General features: G+C 39.9%; 1 protein-coding gene across 2 annotated transcripts in view; it reads left to right on the top strand.

Moving 5' to 3' along the window:
- The window catches only part of Ptprk (protein tyrosine phosphatase receptor type K), a 457,202-nt gene that overhangs the window by 204,300 nt on the left and 234,660 nt on the right, over positions 1 to 18,242 (top strand). For both annotated transcript variants that reach the window (XM_059272616.1, XM_059272615.1), the window contains exon 6: positions 16,162 to 16,336. In XM_059272616.1, coding sequence (XP_059128599.1) covers positions 16,162 to 16,336 — 175 coding nt within the window. The remainder of the gene's footprint in view (positions 1 to 16,161; positions 16,337 to 18,242) is intronic.

Raw genomic sequence — 18,242 nt, 5'->3', positions numbered from 1 at the left:
GAAAGGATTGCAAGTCTTGCTGCCACTCTTAGGTGCTGGGAGGGGCCACGGTGGGCCATGTGTGACAGAGGCAGTCCTAAAGCTGGGAGACTAGAGCTAGGAAAGATGCCCATTTAGCCGAAGATTTAAAGGTAGTTGTAATAATATCTTTATCACCTGGACTTCACCACCCCCTCCCGTGCATGCGTGTGTGCGTGTGCGTGTGCGTGTGCGTGTGCGTGTGTGTGTGTGTGTGTGTGTGTGTTCAAGTAGGTGTAGATGAACAAGTCTATGTGTGTACATGTTTTTGGAAGCTAGACGTAGACATTGGATGTCTTCTTTAATAGCTCTCCGCATTGTTGGGAGAGAAGGTCTCTCACTGATCCTGTGCTTTTCACATTAGGCTGAACTGACTGGCTGGTGAGCCCCAGGTGTCCATCTGCCTTTTCCTCTCCAGTGTTAGCCCTTGAGACATGTGTTGCCACAGACCCCTTGATGCTGGTGCAGGTGTTCTACACATAGTTCTCAGGCCCGTGAGGCAAGTGCTTTCCCAACCTCTGATCTCTTGACAGTCTGCTTCTATCTACATCACAGTAAGGAAAGGGATTAGATTTGTTTAGCATTTTAAATTCCTGGGAATGCCAGTAGATTTCTTAAAGACAAAATATTAAAAGTTAAATTCGTTTCTTGGGCACAGTTAATGGGGACTTAGTTTGCTATATCCTTCAGAGTCATGAAATTAGTGTTAGGGATACTTAACTAGCATCCGGGTATTTAGGGATGATGGTTATAGTGCATCATCATTAAAACCAAATATAGTATAATGTCTAGGATTATGCAAGGTGTTTAGGTGTCACCTGATTCTTGTATCAATCCAATTAGATGTGACCACAGATGTACATCATATTATGTCAATCCACTTATCATTACTTTTGTAATTTATTTGATTTGTAGTCATTATAATACCCTCTTTTGGGCCCAAATTTGAAAAGGATAAAGGACTCCCTTCTTTTCTCTCATGATGCTAATTCTTCCTATCTATAAATATTGGGAACTAGGATACTTTATCCCAGGGAGCATATAGTATAATGAACAGTCTGTCTTATGGACTAAATGCTGAGGCCATTTTCTCTTATCTCTCAGTCTGCCAAAGTAAGTGGTTTAAGAATGAATTTCAGACTTATTTTCTAATCATTCTGCATCATTCTTATTTTTTCATTACAATGGAAACATTGGTAGATATTTGGTATTAGCTGCAAGACCAATAGTCTGTTCTTGGGAACCAGAAATGATTCTGCAGTCTGCCACTGGTTTTATGCTCCAGGATTTAATGTGACATGGAAATAAAAAGGGTTTTGTATCCACAGACACCAGCTGCCTTGTGGCAACAAAGACTTTCTGGACTGTGCTGGTCCGAGTGGGCTGCAGTCAAAATACTGCACATTTTTGTTGTTTCCTATTCTGTGGGTTGGCTCATTTCATTATGGTTTCTTGAAATTTTCCTCCTGTCATTTTTCAAGCAATAATGATAGAAAAATGCTCTACGGAAGTTTTTCTCTGTTTTATTTACTCGTTCCCTCTTCAGACTCTGCATTGGTCATGGAAGGTGATTTTGTGTCTTTATTTCCAACTTTGACGTTAGTGATGTATGGTTCTCCAGCCATGGACAAGTTCACCTTACTTATTAAAAAGCTGTTCTGCATTTTTCAATAACACCACACAAACCTCCTTAATGTTGTTCTCTCAAATTATTCTTTATACCCAAGAAGATACTAAAATATAGCATTTACATAGTTTAGTGATGCTTTCATAGAAAACATTTTTAATGAAAGAACTATTGTATGGGTGTTTTGCCTTTGTAATTTTCTTAGATGGAGTCTCATTATATAGTCTTGCCTGGCTTGGAACTCACTATATAGACATGCTAGCTTGAACTCACATAAATTGGCCTTCCTCTGCTTCCTGAGTGTTGGGATTAAAGGTGTGCACCACCAGCTAGGCTTGTTTTGACTTTGTGTATTTCTGTGGACCACATGCATGCTGGGTTCCAAAAGAGGCCAGCATAGGGCATTGCATTCCCTGGTACTGATGTTACAGATAGTTGTTAGCTGGTCTGTGGGTGCTGGAAATTGAACCCAGATTCTCAGGAAGAACAACAAATGTTCTTAACCACTGAACCATCTTAACAACCCCTTTAATAAAACATTTTGTAGTAGTAATATGTAGCAATTAACCACTTAAGACTGACTGGTCCATATCTGTCTGCCTGCCTGCCTGCCTACCTGCCTATCTATCTATCTATCTATCTATCTATCTATCTATCTATCTATCTGTCTATATACATACATATACATATATATATATATATATGAGTCTATCAAAATTGGTTATTACTTCAAAAACTTTGTGTGTGTGTGTGTGTGTGTGTGTATATATATATATATATATATATATATATATATATATATATATAAATTTGCTATTACTTCAAAAACTATTCATCTTTTGCCCAAAGTAGTAAAAACCCAAGTAAACAGGAAGAATTGTGACTCCATGGTGAAGCCATACATACTTAGTCATATGAACAGATGCTACTTTTACTTAGGGAGGAGAATAACATGTGATGGTACAGAAGACCAGGGCTGAATTCTCAGCTCATTTCTACCCCTTCTAACCTAGTTAATTGTGATGGGCTTAGATTTCAGTGGCCTCTCTGGGCCTTTATTTCCTTATCTCTTAAAGGAGATGTTTGGTGGAGACTAAAATCCTTTCCAGCTATGAAACATTAAATGAGGTCTTTCTATTATTTGTGGTGATCGGAAATATGGCCTTGATAACCTCCTTTTGTTTGATGGAATAATGTAAAAATCTTATACTGTTAGTTTTACGTGAAAAGAGATGGTTTCTTCAGTTAACTTTCATTGTATGAACCCGTGCTGAAAATGTCTGCCCAGAGTCCCAAGAATGAATGTACTTGAATCAGCTCAGTGAAAGGTTGCCACATTCTCTCACAGAGGTAGTGGAGGTGTGCCCTCCCGTGGAGTAGGTGGAATAGCAAGTGGTGGCCACCCTCCTAGGTCCTGTACATGGTTCAGAGGACATTGTGTTGCTTCAAGTAGCAAAATGTCTCATTATGGACTCCAGTAACAAAAGCTACAGCAGCTTCCAATATTCAATCATAAAAGAAAAGCTACGTGACACCCCTCCCTGAAAGTATTTAATATGATTCCCCATGTTAAATGATTCCACAGTTGTCCTTTCCAGAATTCCAAACTGCAAGTACATCTGAGGCATACAGTCTTCCTCTCCTTGTAGTCTCTAAGTTGTGATATTTATTTCTCAAATTTTTATGATCTGCATTGGCATGTCTGTTAGGTAAGTTGAGAGGTGAAAGGGAGAGAAGGCGTTATGAGATTCTCAACAAACCCAAGACATCTCTCGGTTTCTATTATGGTGGTTGTTGGAGCTTAGGTGAGTATGAATCTATGGAGTTCTCTAACTGGAGTTTGAAGATGGTTCTTCACGCTAGGTATATAGAAAATGATTGCAAAACGTACAGCTCAAAGTGACCTCTGTGTCCACATGGAATAACCTCACTGTCCGTAATGCGGTATGCTGGGGCACTTTTTGAAATGGTTGGCAGTCTATGTTTGAAATGGTTGGCAGTCTGGGGACTAGCTAGCACTCTAGTGAAATTATGAGGTTCTCTGGCAGACAGTTTTGAAAATGTGTGTTATGTATATTGTCATATGGTATAAGATATATTTTAAGACACAGTCAAGGAGTCTGAGGATAAAGCCTTCAGTCCTATGAAAAGCACCTTCCTCTCCTTTCACAAAGCCCAGTGAGGTCATGTGCACTCTAGGCTTAAATGCTTAACAGTTTGCCAAATTAATGATATCAGCTTTTTTATATGTAAACATGGTTTTCATTTCATTACAATTTTCAAGCTTTTAGTTGTATTTCTAAAGAACTCTAATTCTAGAAAATTGGCAGTCCACATTTTAAGGCTTATGGTAAAACTCAGGTTACAAGAATTAAGAACACCAGTAAAATTTTACATATATACTGAAATAATTTTAAGACATCTGCCTATATTCCTGAGACAAGACAGATAATATTCATACAGGAAACTAATACGATGTTACATCTTTTATAGGTTGATGTTGTTCGTGTTCCTTTTTTATGCTATTTTTTATGTGAATAGCAGATAAAGTGACTGAGGACTAATTGAATAGGACTAGGGCTTATATAACTCAGTTGGTAGTCTAGTTGTCTAGAATGCATGAAGTGCTGGGTGTAATCCTCAGTACTGCATAAGCCAGGCATGGTGACGCACATCTGCAGTCTCAGTACTCAGTAAGTGGAGGCAAAAGCATTAGAAGGTTGAAGTCCATCTAGGTAGGCTTGAGGCCAGCCTGGCATATGTGTCACTTGTCTCCAAAAAGTTAAAGAGTGAACTTAGAAGCAAATGACCAACATGTTGCAGCAGCACCTTTATACATACTGACCCAAGAGATATTAAGACATGCCTATAACATGTTTATTTACAATAATTAATAACTTAAAAATGTAAAGGATCCTTAACGGTAGAATGTGTGAACAGCTTGGTTTCCCTTCAAGCAACAGGACACTGCTTTAGTGCTTAACAATAAAATAGTGAATTACTAGCCGGGCGGCGGTGGCACACACCTTTAATCCCAGCACTCAGGAGGCAGAGCCAGGTGGATCTCTATGAGTTCAAGACCAGCCTGGTCTACAGAGCGAGATTCAGGACAGGCACCAAAACTACACGGAGAAACCCTGTCTCAAAAAACCAAAAAAAAAAAAAAAAAAAAAAAAAAAGTGAATTAGTGGTACATGTAACAGTGCACACATATATCTCGGTACCATGTATTTTAAATAGGAGAGAGACGAAAAATAATTCAGTACATATTGTCTCACTTTCTTGTTCTTACAATGAAAGTTAATTTAAGAGACTTTTTTTTTTTACATATAAAACTAACTTTTAGAGCACAGAAAATGAGAAATCCAAATTCTGGCTTTCTTTATAATTTTTTATATTTTATTTATTTTATGTATAAGAGTATCTTTTCTGTACGTAGGTATGTATACCATGTTTATACCTGGTGTCCATGGAGGTCCAAAGAGGGCATTGGGTCCCATAGAACTCTAGCAACAGATGATTGTGAGCTACCTTCTTGGTGCTGAGAATCAAATTCAGATCTTTTGTAAGAGCAACGATTGCCTTTAACTGCTGAGCCATTTTTCTAGCCCCAAATCCTGGTCTCATGTAGGAGAGGACTGGAGTGGGCCTGAGCAACTTTCTAGGGTACCATGTGGCATCACAGAACTTAGATGAAATGTTGGGTCAATGGCTGTGCACCTGTAATCCACATGTTCTCCCTGTCTGATTCTCTGTGTACACATTTTAACTAAATGAAATAAAATGGGAAACAATTTACTAAACCACACTTGTTTCTCTAGTATCCCACTTACTGGCAGAACTAATCATTGTATAGATGGCAATGGCCCACAAGAATTATGGGCATCTTTGTAAGTTCTGTCCACCTAGAATGATTTGTTTAAGTTCCAAAGAAATTTGTAGTCATTAGTCTCACTAAAGTACAAAATCAGGTTGCCTTTGGTCCTCTGAGAATACCTTATGATGTAGGGACGGAGGAGGGCTGAAATGGGTCATACGGTAATGAATAAATGAGTATTCTTTCACGAAGGTCCAGTGTAAGTGGACAGCTACATGGCAAATCAAATAGAGCCCATTGCCGGAACATCTGTTAGACCATATGCTTTGGCTTCAGGTTCTGTGTAAAACCTAAAATGCTAATGACTCCATCCATCATCACAGAGCTTGGCAGGCATGCATCACTGAATTGGGCAGAGAAATTCAACACTGGATTTATTGAATGGCACAAAAATGTGTGGGTAGGTTTGGTGGCACCATTTGTTTTGGTGAGTTGAAACGAGGCTGTACCGTGTGCTACTGGTAATCTTAGGCAGACTGCAGTCAGAGCCCTGGCAATTGGGCCAATCTGTCAGTAATCGCCCCTAGCACTGGCCTGGTGCCTGTTCAGTGGGCCTGCCAAGACTAGAGAGTCAGCCACCACTTTGCCCTTGGTGAGGCACATTGCCGCTAATGTCGTGGGATACAGTGAGTTTTTCAGCCAAAGGAAATGTCATTCCTTATGGAGCAACAGATAATTTAGGCAGTGGCTTGAGAGTGGTAATTGGAGAGTGAAATTAGTAAAATGAAATGCAAATTGCTCTGAAAAACAACTAGAGAGAGACTGACCTCTTCAAGTCCCAGCTGCTTCCAGCTGTGAGTCAATGAAAAGTGGTGGATCTGCAACTTCGGATCGTGCCATATTGGACATGTTTGCTCAGCTGCCGCAACTGCATCCCTCTACCGCACATGACTGTCTACATGTGAATGAAACTTGGTAACATGGGTTTCAGAAAATTGAGGGGGTAAAGCGCAAAATCTTCTCCTGGCCAAATGTATCCCTGGCCTGTTTGAGATGCCGCTTTGCCTTCAGCAATCTCCAAAGAGCCCACATCAAAACATCATGGAGGCTCGTCTCCACTGTCCCAGGAAGTAGCATACCCTACTTCTAGAATTTTATTGTTTATGAGAGATACTACTCATTTGGAGAAAATACCTTGAGTTTTTGCATGAGGGAAGGAAAGTTTTCTGAGGAAATTAGTCTCTATCTTGATTGGATAGTTTATATTAGAAAATTCATCAAAAAGTGATGATGGGTATTTTTCAAAGCAAGCCTGATTAGACACGTTAATTCATGTTCAGTTTGCATCAATGCCATAAAAAGTTGAAAAGAGAGAGAGAAATGTAATATATTGTAAACTGTCCAGATGTTTGAACTTTCAAACTTCTGACATTTGTCCATAATTGGCTTTGTGAGAGTCTTCAGTAGGTTTGAAATACTAGAATAACAAAGATAGAATGTAGTTATCATGATAGGAGTTAAATGTGAAAAGCTGATGTCAGGGTGGTCAAAGGGACAACACACATGCTTCTGGAAGTTTGTGGAAGATAAAATGGGATTCATAAAATCTCAGTTTTTAGTGGTTAATAGAAGCAAGATCCAATTTCCTATTTATACATCCTTGAAGTACAATAATCTGGTCTTGAGTTTGAAAGCCATGTGTTCGGTCATACAGGCTGATTTGAATTCTGAGCCCTGTAATTGTGGGGCTGCTGAGACCTGACCAAGCTGCTGGAGAAGATATTAAAAGCATAGTTGGCGAGGAATCCCAGCACAGTCCAGGCTGCTCACACTCCTGGAGGACATTTACACTTAAGGCTGCATTTTTAACTAGGGCCTTTTAGCCTCAAAGGATGAATTCAGAAGGAGAGAAGGATCATATAGCATCACTGATCATTTCAGTGAGGAAAATGTGCGGCAAAGACTGGGATGTTTGGTGAGACCATTAGCCTTGGCCGAGACCAGGAAGAGAACGCACACAAGAGCCATGGAAGTGAAGATGGGTGGGTGATGGCTGTTGCTGCAGGGTTAGAAGGCAGAAAGCAAACGTTTAGTGGTATGAAGAGGGGCAGCAGTATAAGAAAGACCTTATTGAAGGGTCACTGTGAGGAAAGGCGATAAATAAAATGAATGGCAAGGCTGGGCCATGAGCATGGAAAGAATTGGAAGTAGCAACGGCTGCTGCTGGCAGTACTGACATCAGGCAATAAAGGACTCTGACTGGGCGGTGCAGTGCAATCGGAAATTCTGCGGGAGGCACGGATTAAAGAAGATGAATGGGTTTGGATCGAGTGGGTAACAGTTAACAGATTTGGAGGAAATGGGAATGCTCTACAGTATAATTCTCCAAACCTCAAGGTTTAGCTTTTATAGTTAGTCTGTTTTTCGTTTTCTGGCTTGAACTGACTTATCTCTAGAACTACTCACTACTCTCACTCATTTTGGTAATTGTATATAAATGATCTTAAACAAGACTGAAAGGTGAGGCATCCTACTGGATTTTGGCTCTTTTTCCACGGTGAAGTTTGTGAAGCTTGTGGCTAATTAAAGCCTTGGATGGTCCTGGTATTGCCCACGAAGTACATTTTCCCCCCTTTGGAAAACGGTGCCTTTGCTTCTGAGTCTGTGGTCTCAGACTCAGACCTTGAATAAGAACGAGAGTAGTTCAGACCTTGTCTTCCATACCGTCCTAACTTCTTGTTGCCTACCTTGACCTGGATTGATAGATGGAATCTAGCCTACTATTTAATTCTAATTGACTCTGTTTACGGTCTCATTAAACAATGGTGGTTCTTCTAGGCACCTCCTGCTTTAAAGCCAGTTCTGTTCCACCCAAGGGGCTTTGTACTTACTAGAAGCTAATAGCCATCACCTTTAAATGCCCAATTTTTCCCCTTGGGCCATTTGATTATTAGAGTTCACACATTGTATTCTGCCTTCTTGTCTTTGTATAAAGCACCTTGTGTGTAAATTTTGAGCTAAAGTCACTAGCCATGGATCATGGATCAGGAAATTTATCTTTGATATTTTAGCATCTTAGATGTGGGTGTGCCTTGCCGAGCTGTGAGCACGGGAAAGTTTCATCATTGGCAAATGTTAGGGGTATTACTCTTTTCTTTTTGCAATTGCTGCTTTCTTTATGGAGAGCACAACACTTTACATACACATTGGATTTTTAAAATAGTTTATATAACCTAGGTGAAATGTCTAGAAACTACATAAAGTAGTATAAATGCATTATGTGTGGCATATACTCTACTTCCTTATCTCCGCCAAGATTTCTTCTTATCAAAGTCTGCAAATAACAATTATCACTCTGGACATGAAGGTACCACCCATGTGATGGGGATGGGGTAGTGTGTAGAGTATTTTCCTGTCACAACTTTCCTAATGAGACACTGTGATTACCTGTCAGACTGTAACAATGTCTTTTCTTCTTCCCTTGGGAAATTGTGATATTCTCCTATTTCATTTTAAATTCCTCCTTTTTTTTGTATTTAAAAATTGCTTATTTGTAAAATTAGCATTCAAAGTAATACATTTCATTGTGGCATTTGTATACATAATTTATCTTTGTTGATTCTCCCGATCTGAAAAGCAGATCAATGAGTAGATCTAATATTTATGAGATTATTTTATAATACAATAAAATATACATGGTGAAAGCCACCCTAATTAAAGAATATTATGGCTCTGATTTTTTTTGTGTGTGTATATGTGTGTGTGTGTGTGTGTGCGGGCTCGGGCACATGTGTCCCTTTTTGTGTTGAGTATAGATGTGCCTGTGTGTGTCACTGTGGGAGGCAGAGGATAATCTAGGCTGTCATGACTCAGAAGTCATTTGTATTGGCTTTAGAGACATTGTCTTTTCCCTGGTAGTCCCTGAGTAGGCCAGGATAGCTTTCTTTTCACCAGTGCTAGGGCTATGAGTGTGTGCCACCATGCCCAGCTTTTTCTTTTTAAACAAGAGTTGGGGGGCATTGACATGCTCTCTTTATGCTTATGCAGCCAACACTTGGCCTACTGAGCATCCTCCCCAAATCTCAGTCAATTTGGGGAAGACAGAAACCACACGGGTCAGGAATAAACAGTGCCAGCAACCCCTGCGGCATCATCCTTTTATTCCAGCCAGGGCTAATTAATTTATATCCTTCTTTCTTTGTCTCTACAAACAGCCACCCATCTACTCTAATTATATGTGTATGAGTGTGTGTGCATGTTTGTGTGCGTGTGTGTGTGTGTGTGTGTGTGTGTGTATGAATGAGAGAGAGAGAGAGAGAGAGAGAGAGAGAGAGAGAGAGAGAGAGAGAGAGGGAGGGAGGGAGGGAGGGAGAGAGGGAGGGAGGGAGGAGCACTTATGTGTGCTGTGTTCTTGTACAATCTAGGGTAGACTTGTATTACGGAACTACATCCTGAGCCATCACTGATATGACATTGAAATATGTCCCTGCTCACTGTGGTATAATTTTAGTGATTTCAAAAAAAAAAAAATAAGTCCTTTAATCTGTGGGTCTGTCTGTCTCCTTATTTTCTTTTCCTCACTTCAGGTCACCATGGTTCCATTTCCTCTGTATTTTCCAGGAACTGGCAGGCAGGTCCAGGGTCAAATTTGATCCTTGGATCACAGTGTAAGTGGTACCTGGTATGATAGCAGAAGGTTCGAATGGCCTCATCCTTCATTATTTTAGCACTGCTATTCCTTAATGCCCTTAATTCTTTGAGTTGGAAATGGTGGTTTTTTTTTACTTCATTTTTTATTTCATTTCTTTTCTTTCTTCCTTTTCTTTTTTTTTTGGTCCGTGATTTTCCTATTTTTAGAACAAGCATACAAAATAATATATTTCATTGTTATTTTCATACATAATTTTTTTTATTCTCCATCTTATTCTCTGTTCCTTTGCTTCCCCTGTACCCTTCATGCCTCTCTGCTTTCACGTAACATGTATTCAAATACATGCCTATCACACACTATGTGATGACCGATCTCAATTTCAATTTGATGAGATTTGGACTTGCCCAGGAGATGCTCCTGCAATCTTTGCTTCATTTGATAGTTCTCAATATAGCAAGTTGGTACCTTGCCATCCCCCAAAGATGAGAGATTTTGTTTCTTTCAGTATTGTTATAAGCTCCTGCATTTAAAAATATGTCCTGGGCTGGGCGGCAGTGGTGCATGCCTTTAATCCCAGCACTCAGGAGGCAGAGCCAGGGGGTTCTCTGTGAGTTCAAGGCCAGCCTGGTCTACAGAGTGAGTTGAGTTCTAGGACAGCCAGGGCCACACAGTGAAACCTTGTCTTGAAAAACCAAGTGAGTGAGTGAGTGAGTGTGTGTGTATGTGTGTGTGTGTGTATGTGTGTGTGTGTGTGTGCATACACATGCCTGATGGTCTCAGAATTATTAAGCAGCAGCTACCTAGTTGTGGCTACAAGTATTCTGTGTTAGCTCCCAAGGCCTTTTACCCAGACTTCAGTAGTCATGCAAATTTCTTTGCTTCTGGCTTTTGTGCGATGTTTAAAATTCTTGCCAATGAGGTATCATTTTCTTTTCCCATGGGGCCACTCTTTTTTTTTTATTGGTAAATTACATATCAATGTAATAATCCTGGGTTTGAGAGATTTCCCCTGCTAGACCTTTTCTATAAGAAACATAGACAGAGACAGGCGCAGGCACGTGCATACAGATACATATTTGAAAATAAAAAAAATGTTCCCCAAATTCATATTGAGTTTTCAAATTAAAATCTAAAGATTTTTTTCTCTGTGTCTCTATCACACCTTATTTATCACTCACAGTTTTTGTATTTTGTATGTATGTTTTGTTTATTTTGAGACAGGGTCCAGGTTCCAGGGTAGCCTAAAACTCCATTGTTCTATGACATAGTTCTTAATGACCTTGAAGTCTCTCAGTGCTGACACTCAGGCACTATTTCTTTGGCATGTGGCTATGGTAGAACATTCATACCCTTGGATGCATGCACTCCTGTCACAGAGGAAGGATTACTATGCTCCATGAACCACTCAGTAGCCATCTTGTGTGACCATGAATGGAGATCCGCAGGATAGAGAAAGGGTAGCAGTGGAAGGATCCCTGTACTGGAAGTCCCTCCCCCAAATCACTCTGTGCCTACCAGTCTGGAGAGAGACTACATTTCACCCTGGGAAAGAGAGAAGTGGCATGGCTGAGAAGACAAGAACCTTTCCATCATGCAGAAACCCTGTGCTATCCTTGCTAAACCCCCAGCAAAGTGGCCAGGCCAGGCCAGGCCAGGCTTCAGTCCCCAGAGCATGACGTCATCAAGCTGGTGGACGGTAAGGCGAATTCACGGGATAGTGTCACCGAGTCCTTGCTGGATCAGACCCAAATGTTAGTTGACTGTGTCCTGTATCTCCAGGAGACAGTCAAGTCCATGGTCATGTCATTGTTGTTGGACTTACCTGTCCCCTGGGGGTTTCAAAGGAAAACCAGAGAATCCACATTTCCCAGGCTCAGACTGCTGAAATGGAAGGGAGGGGACATTCTGATCAGTGGTATAGACTTCACTTCTTTACCATGCATGAGTGGATTGTTTTCTTGGACACACATCTCTCCATCTTGGGCCACCTCTTTAATAACAACAGCAAGGCAAAGTACCCTCATGGTCCAACCAGGGTGGACACCCACAGCCTCTCTGTAGTCAAGCTCTCTTGTTAGACTTTCTTTGGATGGCCAGCCCCCAAATAATGACATGGAGACTTGTTAATTATGAAAGCTTGGCCTTTAGTTTAGGCTTGTTGCCAACTACCTCTTAGAACTTAAATGAACCCGTTTTCTTAGCCTACCTTCTGCTCCGTGACTCATTACTTTTCCATCATTTACATCCAACTTATGTGTCTTGCTGGCATTTCCTGCACACCTGATTCATCCCCTGGGTTCCTTTCTCTCCCTTGAAGTTCCACCCATTCTCTCCTGCCTAGCTACTGGCCATTCAGCTTTTTATTTTCCAGTTGCAACGATGCATCTTCACACAGTGTACAAATATCCCACACCACCTCTCTCTGTCTTCTTCACTGTGTGCCACATGGCACCTGAGGTGCTAGACCCTAGTCTGTACAAACTTGTAGAATGTTCACCATCAGAAGGGACTACTGTGTGAAGTATGGTGAAGTCAGTGATAATGGTGTTTTCAGTGTGGGGATGTCAGTGGTGACACATGTACCTCTCCGTGTGCTGACTATGAGGAGGCTATGTGTTGTACTTATGCATATGAACTCTCCTTTCTGGGAGCCTAAAATTGGACTCCTGATCTACTTGCTTCAGCCTCCCATTTGGAGTGCTACAGATGTGCACCGCCAGGCCTGGCATCTTTTGCTATTCTGGGTATCTTTGTTAATTCTTCTTTTATTCTTATTTCATACATTACATCCTGACCACAAGAAGTTGACTGACTGTCACACTGAGGGAATCTTGGGCAAAAGAGACCTGAAAGCCTGCCCCTGCAGTGACACACTTCCTCCAACAAGGCCACACCTCCTAGTAGTGCCACTCCATTTGGGGGCCGTTTTCTTTCAAACCACCACACATGAGTAATTGTGATTCATGAGGAAAATATCATGGAGCTAGGCACTGGTCTTGTGTGTATTAAGTGCTGAGGGAGAAAGAACATTCCCTGGGCTCAGAAGAGTGGCTTTTAACAGCATAGGATTCTGAAAGGCAGTGTAGAGACTTGGAAGGAGAGCGTATGCTCTTGTGAAAGAGGATCAGGGAGGCAGGACACACAATAGGAACGGTTTTTGCAGAACTGATGAGAATGAGTGACAGAAAAAAAGGCAGCAAACACTGCGAGTCTTGCTCGAAGATAGATGGGAGGACTAGAAGAAGATGGGCTCCTGGGAGAGCAGTGCTGAGTCATGTCTGCCTTCCAATTAGAAAGACTGCATGGAGATGGTGTGCTAATTGAAAAGGAAATGCATCTGAGATTTGCATATGTAATGACTGTTTTTGTTTATATGGGTTGCGGAAGAGAAAGAATTTAGACTGATTTTCTGGGTTTATATTTCAGGGCTTTTGAATATAAGCTGATTCTTTTTTTTTTCTTTCTTTCTCAAATTGAAAATTAATATTTATTTATACGGTATATTCTGATCACTGTTTTCTCGTCCCTTATCTCCTCCTAGATTCTTTTCACATTCTCACCCTTTCAATCCCCAACAAGGAAACAAGAGAAAGAAAATTAAAGCGATATAATATCTCTTTTGTAATATACAGAAGTTCACAAAACGTTTCAAAATGTTCATTCATGTACTCACGCTCTAATAGAAGCAAATATTTGGTATTTGTGTGTCATACCTTGCATTTGCTAAAGATCCTTTCCTCCCTCCCTTTCTCCCTCCCTGCTTCCCTCCCTCCCTCCCTTCTTCCCTCCCTCTGTCTTTCCTTCCTTTGTGTACATACACATATATTACCAGCCAGTAGGATGTGGGAACCAGTGAGTAAAAATAACTGTTAATTTTCAAGAAAATTCCTGAGGTCCTGATATCACATTGAAAATTGGAAACTGTTTCAACATGAGCAGTGAACAAATGCTATTAGTAACATCACAGGAAGATTGAAGCACCAGTGTTATTGCTTTTTACTCTTTTGGGGGCCCACCACCCAGCTCCCAAATAATCACACAAAGATTTGTTCTTACTCATAAATGCCTGGCCTTAGCTTGGCTTGTTTCTTTCCAGCTTTCCTTAACTTAAATTATCTCATCTACCTTTTGCCTCTACACTTTTTTCTTTCTACTACGACTGTAAATCTTGCTTTTACTCCATCACTTGCTGGGAGCTGGGTAGCGGGCCCCTGGAGTTCTCCTTCTCTGACTACTCCTTCTTCCTTTCTCCCAGATTTCTCCTTCTATATATTCTCTCTGCCTGCCAGCCCTGCCTATCCTTTCCCCTTCCTTGCTATTGGCTGTTCAGCTCTTTATTAGACCTTCAGGTAGTTTAGACAGGCACAGTAACACAGCTCCACAGAGTTAAACAAATGCGACATAAACAAAAGTAACACACCTTAAAATAATATTCCCCAGCACACCAGCCCTTGTGCTTTGTATCAGCTCTGTTCTGCTCCCAGGTGACTTCCTTAACTGTTACTTTGCACCTCTGGATTGAGACAAACTCTGAAAGTTTCAGATCTCCCTGTATTTGACTGTTCCAAATGATGCTAAAGCTAATATTTCCTCATATTTTTCTCAACCCCACTTATGTGAATGACTCAAAAGTAGAAATCTAGAAGTGGAATTGCTGGGGTTTGTACATTCCACACTGTTCGTTTTTTTTCCATTTTCTTATTTATTTCTTGCTGTTTTGTAACTTAGGATAACCTTGAACTTCTGATCCTCCACCCTCCAAGCGTCAGGTGCAGGGATTGCAGATGTGCACCTCCATGCCTGGTTTATGTGGTGCAAGGATCAGATGTAGGCCTTACTAATGCTAGGCCAGGATTCTACCAGCTAAGCTGCACCGCTAGCCCTGTCTTCCATTTTCTTAAAGAGTAATAAATCATTTTCTGAAATTGCTCCTAGTGTAGAAAGTCTTCAACAGGTCCATGCTGTATTGCCTACATGTAATTCTTTGGCATAACATGCTATGTAGTTTTAATCCCATGTATACTTAGAACTTCACCAAAAAGACATGAGCTTGAGCTCCTAACTAATTCTTTCTATACTTAGAGCTTTTCTTTGACAATTGTCTGTATTTGACATATCCAACTTTGAAAGTCTGGACTGATGGCTCCTTTCATTGTCCTTAGACATATGCCTTTTATCTTTTTACAGTCTGCCTAGTTTTTGACTGGTTGTTTATCAGTTTTCCTATTGAGCTACAGAAGATCTTTACATATCTTAGCTGTTTATCTTTTTATTGTTATATTTTTTGACAAATACCTCATCTCAGTCTATGTTCCCCCTACTTTATTTATGATGTCTTTCAATGTATAGAAGTTATAAATTTTATTATAGTTGATAGTTACCATCATTTCCTTTATAGTTTATGCTTATTGGTTTTATATGAGATACTGGGATATCATAAATATATTTCCTACTTTTTCATTTTCAAACTTGACAGGTATGCTTTTAACTTTAGGCCTTCTTTGATTACTTCTTTAAAAAATATAAATTGGGTATCATTAATCCTGAAGAGATAGTAGTTTGCCAAGAGCACAGATTTGGGGTTGACTCTCAATCATCAATCAGTATTTTATTGTCATTCTGTGGCAAGTACATGCTATATATTTGGAATAAGAATGTGTAGGGCATGGTCTTCATCTCCTTGGAAGATGACTGTCATATAATGTGTGTAGGATATCTTGGTAGCACCAGAAACAAGACCATCTTCCTTATCCATGAAGGGGCCATAACTCATTTTCTATGATGCTGTCAACTTTTGTGTTAATGTATATATTTTGCTGTAAATATGGAAAACTGAGACCATAGAACCAACTCTACATCCTTTAAAGGATTCCGATAGTTTCTCCTTTTCCTGATGGCATGACAAAGGTAAAATTCTGTGGGGCTATGCAGGCATCTTCCAAATAGTTTAGCAAGAGGAATAATTCATCACAGATATTGCTTGCTGAGATACTTTAGATTTATGGCATGGTGAACAACCTGTGTCTGAAGATTGGATTCTGTTTGCAGAGACGGAATGGAGAAGACATACCCGTGGCCCAGACGAAGAACATCAATCATAGAAGATTTGCTGCCTCCTTCAGATTGCAAGAAGTGACAAAAACCGACCAGGATTTGTACCGCTGCGTAACTCAGTCAGAACGAGGCTCTGGGGTCTCCAACTTTGCTCAACTTATTGTTAGAGGTAACACTTTTTGCTTTTGCGTCATTAAATTGAATGCCTTTATTAGAACTGAGCAAGTCTGTAGACACAGCAGTTGTTTTTTAATCTATAGTATTCTTCCTTACAAGTCAATATTCCATATCATTATCAAGATACTGGTAATGTCAAGTAAAGCGGAGATTAGTTTTAAAATTTGTTAATTAGTTATCCAACCAGTGTCTCGTCAAATGAAATCTTATTTTGCCATGTTTAATGTGGAGACACATGTATAGTATTTTCTTCCATATTGCTTTATAGTTTTCATCCCAACTTGAGAGATGCTCCCTCTTGTTTGAGAAATTCTGCAGGTATTGCTACAGTACTTTATTCTAAGAAATGTTGTGACAACAAGTCACAGTAAATATTTCAGGTAGACATGTAAACATTTCCAGTAGCAAATCTTTGTGTTAAGTTATCATTAACTCTGGTCTTTTATCAAATCATACAAAGTTAGAATGAATTTTTCCTAATCTTAGTTGCTAAAGTTATTAGAGGAACATGAGAGCTTGCTATATTAGGCAAATCTCTTGTGAATTCAGAGAAAATATAGGCAAGGTCAAGATATATATATTACCTTTATTAAGAATTTATGAGTCCTTATTTTATCTCAGACATTGATTTAGGTTTCAGGAATGCAGTGTAGAGAGAACACAGAGCTCCTGTTAACATTACCCTTGACAGTGGGTACCTTAGGAATGTTATGTAAACGTGTAGCTTGTGATTGTGGTATGTATTTGGGTGAAGATTGCTTTTTTCATGAAAGTGGCTTCATAGTTTCTTTTTAGGAGGTGACAAGGTGAAATAGAGAGAAAGAGGGAAATTTAGCTTCATGAAAATTTAGAAGCAAATTAGCTTTGTTGAATCAGGTATCAGACAGTCAATCTTGACACAAGTGAAAATAATGTGAAGACCTCACCATGGAGACATTTGCCCAATCTAATGAAAACTAGATTGTACAGAGTAGTAGGGGAGCCATTTGTGAATGAGACTTCTCTGAGTTAGGGAAATGCAGGATGGGTAAAGTTTCTAAAGGGTCATGTAGATAGAAGAAGACATTGGGCAAACGCTTCACACATGGGGCTAAAGAGATTGCATTGTGGTTAGGAGAGCAAATTGCTCTTTCTGAGGACCCAAGTTCATTTCCCAGCACCCACATCGGGTGCCCCACAACTGCCTATAATTTGAGCTCCAGGGGATTCAACCACTGATGTCTGACCTCCTTGGGCAAGCACACTCACATGCAAAGACCCTCACACAGATACACATTCATGCATGTAAATAAAAATATAAATTATATGTTTAAAAAAGAAAACATAGTTCAGGGGCTGAAAAACAATGAGATATACTCATAGCCCATTAATCTATTTTGTAATGCTTGATGATGAATAATTGTTAGAAATATTGTTTGGAGATGTACTTGATTCTCATACACTATTCTTTAATAACTATTGAGAACAGGAAATTAAAATTCAGGTTAGTTGATATTACTCCCAGAGCCATAACAATGTAATACTTGGTGGAGACTGACTACACACCCATGCTTCTTGTCTTTTAGTGATGAGTTTCTTCTCTCCCGTGTCAGGTTTCTCTAGCGTTCACATTATCAACTAATCCTCTTCATCTCTTATATACTTTGCTGAGATCCTATAGCTCATTGAAAACAAAACAAAAGTTGATCTTTGTAGGATGCATGTGCCCTTGTCTTCAATGCAGCCTGACTTGGGAGTACATTGTCTCATCTTACCTGCACAAGTTCGTGGAATTAAAGACCCTTTTATGAAAGAGTAAAAAAAAAAAAACAAAAAAACATGATAGTGTTTTACAGCCTGGCTCAGAAAGATAATCCACTATACGTTCACATTGATGAGTGCTTATCCATGTGTCGATC

Source organism: Peromyscus eremicus, chromosome 8b (genome assembly GCF_949786415.1).
Source record: "Peromyscus eremicus chromosome 8b, PerEre_H2_v1, whole genome shotgun sequence".
Classification (NCBI taxonomy): Eukaryota; Metazoa; Chordata; class Mammalia; order Rodentia; family Cricetidae; genus Peromyscus; species Peromyscus eremicus.
This window is presented reverse-complemented; position numbering and strand designations above follow the sequence as displayed.